Genomic DNA, 6,717 nt, shown 5'->3' with positions numbered 1-6,717 from the left:
CACACACACACACACACACACACACACACACACACACACTTGTTTGACCATCCCTTCCTTGATGCACCAGATTGGAGCTTCTGATCAAACTCGGAGGCCCTTTACCTGCGCACCTTCCCATCAGGAATACAACTGGACAATCAGCGCCACCTGCTGCTCTCAAGTTGAAACAGCAGGACAGTGTTAGAATTAGAATCTCAAAATGGTGGATAAATTGCAAAAATTAACTTAATAATAAGTAATATTATGTTCATGTTAATAATATGGTTAAGGATGATAATAATTACCAGTTGCACATGCTTATTTCAATGCTGTTGTCAATCAATAAAGGAGAGATACCAACCAAGATTACCAGTCTTTAATGCAATCGAAGTAAAAGATAAAATAAAATATAAAACTAAAATGCAACAATCAATGGAGGACAGTGAAAGAAGCCAAGAAGGAATACAAATAGAAGGTGGAATTAAAATTCAAACGGGGTGATTTCAGAAGCTAATGGCCGGGATTAAACACCATGACTGACTATAAGGGGACTCCCTCCTCAGGAAGTGTGGATGCAGCTCTTGAGAACAGCCTCAACCCCTTGTATGCATGCTTTGAGACCAGCAGTGGCCAAAAGGCCATCGCCTCTGAGGCGGAGGAGAGTGGAGGTGAAGAGAGAGCAGACCCACTCATTCTCTCTGAACATGACGCCAGAAGGATTCTGACCAGGAAGGTCACAGGGTATCGCAGGGCAAGTCCTCAAGGCGTGCGCTGACCCAACTGGCGCCTGTGTGCACAGTGATATTCAACCTGTCCCTGGCCCAGTCCATCGTACCTACATGCTTCAAGAAGTCCTCCATCATTCTCGTACCCAAGACCAGCTTGCTTCAATGACTATCGCCCAGTAGCCCTCACTTCTGTGGTGATGAAATGCTGTTCAAGGACCACATCTGCTCCTCACTGCCCAGGACACTGGACCCTCTACAGTTCGCATACCAACCCAACAGATCCAGAGGATATGATAGCTCACACCCTCCACACGTCCCTATCCCACCTAGACAAGAGCAAGGGGAACGTGTCGAATTATATGAGAGTTCTGCTTTTAACACCATAACTCCCTCCAGGCTCGACACCAAGCTCAGGGACCTAGGCAGCACCCTATGTAGGTAGATCCCAGACAGGTCTCAGGTGGTGAAGGTTGGCAGCCACACCTCATTCTCCCTCACCCTCAACACGGGAGCCCCCCAGGGCAGGGTCCTGTCCCCACTACTGTACTTCCTGTACACAAACGACTGTGTAGCCACCTTTGACTCCAATTCCATCGTTAAGTGTGCTGACGATACAGCCGTGGTAGGCCTGATCTCCAATAATGAGAAGGCGTACAGTATCTGAAGTGAAGCACCTGACCCAGTGCTCCCAGGATAGCACAACCTCAATCTGAACATCAGCAAGACAAAGGAGATGCTGGTGGACTTGGTGAGGAAACTGGAGAGGAACTGCTAAACATCGATGGGACCCCTGTAGAGAGAGCGGACGGTTTCAAGCACCTTGGTGTCCAGATCACCAAGGACATGACATGGTCAACACACATAGACACTGAGGTGAGGAAAGCACGCTGGAGACTGTACCAGCTCAGACAACTGAGGAAATTCAGAGCATCCAGATCCGACGGAGCTTCTACTCATGCACGATCGAGAGCATCCTGACTGGGAGCATCACCACCTGGTACGGGAACAGCAACAGGCAGGATCACAAGGCCGTACAGAGAGTGGTACGGTCGGCTGAACATACACTTTAGGAAGGCCACCCCCTCACCTTGATGAACCCTGAGGGACCCCAGCCACCCAGGCAATGGACTGTTCTCTCTGCTACGGTCAGGGAAAAGGTACTGCACACACATGGCGAGTATGGAGAGACTCAGGGAGAGTTTCTTACCCCAGGCCATCCGGCACCTGAATGACACTAGTATATATTGTCACTACATCTAGTGTACATAGTGTCAGTATATCTATGTACATGTATATAATATCACCACATGTATATAATATCACCACATATCCATAGCCACCCCTCTATTTTAGAGCACATCACTGCACTGAGCAAATGTTGTAGCATTTTACTGTAGCCTACATTGTACACTATACCACATGTGACGAATAAAATCTGAATCATTAATAACTGTGACATTCATTCCACTAGAGGTCTGCCAAACATCTGCATTCCAGGGACTTGTGAGTGCAGTCAGCAGATGAAGTCAGTCAGCCCAGACATTTACATGGCAAATGCAGGCAGAAGGCCTGACGCATCTAAGCTATCTGATAACAAATGTTGCAGGAAAGTATAGCCAACTGCTCAGTGCTCACAGTGGGCGAGGGACACGCACGCACGCCCCCCCCCCCCCCCCCCGTTTCATTCTCGGTTACATCACGCACGTGTCCGTTAAGTCTCGTCGATGGCTCGGTTTTTGCAAGAACCAATCATTAATCGGACAGTAAGAAAACTTGGCTATATTTGAGAATACCATCTGGGTTGTGGAATGTACTGACAAGACGAGGTCCAATGAACAGCTCGACAAAACAGCATTGTGGGTATTGTAGTCCAATAGGTAATAAGGAAATTAGGACTTTGTTAGAATTGTACTACATCTCCCACAAATCCTTGCTTGCATGTTGTTTGAGGTGTGTGAGAGAGGAAGATGAAAAATTCGTCTGCTGACTTTTTACCGTTTGGATATAATGGTAAGACCATTAAAATTCAATGATCAGTCATCACATGATTTTAGCTAAGTTGGCAGCGTAATGATCAGTTTCGTAGCTAGCTAGCTAGTAGCTACTGTATAGCATGTGCAGGCGTGACAAAACGACACTAGCTAGCCCAACTAGCTAGCCAGCCAGTTGGCTGTAGTGATTGCTAAGTGTGCTAATGAGTTGGCTAATTTAACAGTTATACTAACTAGCCAAGGCGTTAATTAACAGGCAACTATCAGCCTAGTTACTGGTTTTGGCTAGAGGGAACACGTACGACTGGCCAGATAACAGTACCAATGTGTCCCAATGTTTATTGCCATCATTTCAAGCTGGGGGTCTGTGTGATCCATCTTTCTTAGCTAAGTTAGCTAACGTTAGACAAGTTGGCCGTCGCCCAAAAAGGCAAAGAAGCTATAGCGAGCCAACATTTAGCGGTGTCATATAAAGCTATCCTCTAACGTTAGACTGTAATATTGCAGCCAACGCAGACGTGCATATTCACAACGCCACTACTAATCGGTTCGCATAAACACGGCTTACTAAATAACTGGACATCTGACAGATTTGGCCCCTTTTAGTTCCCCTCGGGTTGTTAAAAAAGCCAGTGACGTACGAGTGAGCAGATAGCGATTCTGGACATTTCATTGGCCGATTCGTCAATTTATTACCATATGCGCTGACTTCCCGCATGCCAATCTGTTTACATCATGAGTGAGTGCAGCAAGCAGCACAGAGAAACGCAGGTCATACTACCGTAAGTACATGACGCCTGGGACTAGTTTACTTGCTCTGTACAGGTTTTCTGTATCCACTGGACTTTGGAATTCTTTGGTCAGGCCAGTCTTGAGAGAAGGAAGATGATCTGATGTGGAACAGGTCTGCTTTGCCTGTTGCTGCTGTAATGCGTTAATAGCGTCCAAGTATAAACATGTCGCATTGCTTAACGTACGTATTAACTTTAGACTTCTCTAACCGTATGTGCCTTGTTGTGAATGAACTTAACTGTCGCTTATTGAGTGTCTCTCTGCCACCTCCCTCACTGCAGACCCAGTAGAGGTCCTGCCCTGTGTGTGTGTGCAGGGTTATGAGCATCAGTAAGACGTCTCATTACAACCGATACTCCGGAGGACCAGCAGCCAGCCCCAGCCCCCCTACCCCTCCAGCGGACACCGGCAGTGGGGTGAGAGAGGGCAGTCCCCCTGGGTGGAGGCCCAAGAAGGATGATTGGGTGGTGGGGGTGTGCTCTGGCTGCAGATGCGGTGGTTTTAACGAAGCTCTTCTGTAGTAGATACTCATAGTAGTCTATCGTATTTTGACAGCAGTCAACATTTTATTCAGATCTCTCAAATGGCTTTATTGGCATGAATGCATTTTAATTTGAAATCAAGAAAAAGGGAAACATTTATGTAATAGGATTGGTATAGATACGTATTGATGGTTAAATGGATCATTATAAGATGTTTTGGGCAGAAAAGTACATATAGTATTGTGTACTCTATATGTAATTACTGAATGTGGCTCAGGTTATGCCAGGCAGTGATATATTGGGCTACTAGGGGGCCTGATTCTTAGGGTGGAACTTTCCTTAAGGAAGCAGGAAGTGCATCTCTGTCTCAACCTCCCCTGTCTCCAGTGCCAGTGAACACGTTCCTCTTTGGGTAGCTATGTCTTTTTGTGCTTCCCCTTTTGGTCACAGAGCCTCTACTTCCATTTACATTTTAGTAATTTAGTAGACACTTTTATCCAGAGCAATTTACAAATATGAGTTAGTATTGGGTTAATTGGGGTGAAGTGCCTTGCTCAAGGGTACGGTAGGCAGTGATATGTCCGGTCTCAAACCAGCAACCTTTCAGATGCTCTAACCACTGGGCTACTTACCACCCCTGTTAGAACCTGTATCTGCTTCACATCTCTGACAGAGAAGAGATAGTTGGCCAATTTATATTCTCTCTCTCTCTCTCTCTCTCGCCCTCTCTCTCGCTCTCTCTCTCTGTCTCCATCTCTCTCCCTCTCTCTCTTTCTGTCTCTGTCTCTCTCTCCCTCTCCCTCTCTTTCTCTGTCTCAAGACTAGGATGGAGCCTTCGTTTGGCCCCACCTTCTCAGCCGTGGCTCCTGGAGCTAAAGGTGAGTTTCTCTTACACACACGCACGCGCACACACACACACACACACACACACACACACACACACACACACACACACACACACACACACACACACACACACACTGCTCCTTCTAGCCTTGTCTTGATGTGTCACTCTGTCGTGACAGACCCTAGTGTGTCCTGCAGGCAGACAGCTGGCCAGCCAGGTCCTGAACCTGGAACGTCTGTCTGTCTGTCTGTCAGTCTGTCTGTCTGTCTGTCTGAGCTAACCCAGGTTTACCCCTCTCACTTTAGCGGAAGCTTCTAGCAACTACAAACAGCACCGCCGTACCCCCTCTTCCTCCAGCACCCTTACCTACTCCACGCGCGATGACGACGATGGCATGGTATACACACACACACGCACGCACATACACAAACTCACACAAAAACTTCCCAAAGCTCCTATAGGCTGCTTGTCTGTATGCTGCTATCGGCCGTGCTGTATTCTGTCATGTGACATCATCAGTGATTGTGTGTGTGTGTGTGTGTGTGTGTGTGTGTGTGTGTGTGTGTCTCCAGCCTCCCATCGGCACCCCGCGGCGTTCTGACTCAGCCATCTCTGTGAGGTCGCTCCACTCCGAGTCCAACATGTCACTGCGCTCCACCTTCTCCCTGCATGAGGAGGAAGAGGACACGGTCAGTCTGGACACACACGCACACACACACACACACACACACACACACACACACACACACGCACACACAAAGTTATGTCATGATGTTAAATCCCTGTGTGTGTGTGTGTAGGAGCCCCAGGTGTTTGCCGAGCAGCCTTCAGTGAAGCTGTGTTGCCAGCTGTGCTGTGCTGTCTTCAAAGACCCCGTCATCACCACGTGTGGGGTGAGTCTCCCCCTCTCCTCCTCCCCCTCTCCTCCTCCCCCTCTCCTCACCCCAAAACATCCATCCCCCCTCTCTTCACCCCTAAACATCCATCCCCCCTCTCCTCACCCCTAAACATCTACCCCCTCTCCTCACCCCTAAACATCTACCCCCCTCTCCTCACCCCTAAACATCTACCCCCTCTCCTCACCCCTAAATATCTACCCCCTCTCCTCACCCCTAAACATCTACCCCCCTCTCCTCACCCCTAAACATCTACCCCCCTCTCCTCACCCATAAACATCTACCGCCTCTCCTCACCCTTAAACATCTACCCCCCTCTCCTCACCCATAAACATCTACCCCCTCTCCTCACCCTTAAACATCTACCCCCCTCTCCTCACCCCTAAACATCTACCCCCCTCTCCTCACCCCTAAACATCTACCCCCCTCTCCTCACCCCTAAACATCTACCCCCCTCTCCTCACCCCTAAACATCTACCCCCTCTCCTCACCCCTAAACATCTACCCCCCTCTCCTCACCCCTAAACATCTACCCCCTCTCCTCACCCCTAAACATCTACCCCCCTCTCCTCACCCCTAAACATCTACCCCCTCTCCTCACCCCTAAACATCCATCCCCCCTCTCCTCACCCCTAAACATCTACCCCCTCTCCTCACCCCTAAACATCTACCCCCTCTCCTCACCCCTAAACATCTACCCCCCTCTCCCCACCCCTAAACATCTACCCCCCCTCTCGTCACCCCTAAACATCCACCCCCCTCTCCTCACTCCTCAACATCTACCCCCTCTCTCCTCACCCCTAAACATCTACCCCCCTCTCCTCACCCCTAAACATCTACCCCCTCTCCTCACCCCTAAACATCTACCCCCCTCTCCTCACCCCTAAACATCCATCCCCCCTCTCCTCACCCCTAAACATCTACCCCCCTCTCCTCACCCCTAAACATCCATCCCCCCTCTCCTCACTCCTCAACATCTACCCCCTCTCTCCTCACCCC

The 6,717-nt window shown here is 49.1% G+C and overlaps 1 protein-coding gene across 2 annotated transcripts in view; it reads left to right on the top strand.

Moving 5' to 3' along the window:
* The first annotated feature begins 2,664 nt into the window (after positions 1-2,664).
* Positions 2,665-6,717, top strand: part of traf7 (TNF receptor-associated factor 7) — a 13,426-nt gene continuing 9,373 nt past the window's right edge. Inside the window, exons 1-6 of one of the 2 annotated variants that reach the window (XM_084438789.1) lie at positions 2,665-2,720; positions 3,775-3,909; positions 4,796-4,853; positions 5,128-5,219; positions 5,395-5,511; positions 5,623-5,715. In XM_084438789.1, the coding sequence (XP_084294915.1) occupies positions 3,814-3,909; positions 4,796-4,853; positions 5,128-5,219; positions 5,395-5,511; positions 5,623-5,715 (456 nt within the window). In that variant the 5' untranslated portion in view covers positions 2,665-2,720; positions 3,775-3,813. Of the gene's footprint in view, positions 2,721-3,774; positions 3,910-4,795; positions 4,854-5,127; positions 5,220-5,394; positions 5,512-5,622; positions 5,716-6,717 lie in introns of those variants that run through there. The other variant, XM_084438790.1, reaches the window with a different exon arrangement.

This window comes from Borostomias antarcticus (genome assembly GCF_949987555.1).
Source record: "Borostomias antarcticus genome assembly, chromosome: 5".
In the NCBI taxonomy this organism is placed as follows: domain Eukaryota; kingdom Metazoa; phylum Chordata; class Actinopteri; order Stomiiformes; family Stomiidae; genus Borostomias; species Borostomias antarcticus.
The sequence above is the reverse complement of the archived record's forward strand: the minus strand, read 5'-3'. Positions and strand labels throughout refer to the sequence as shown.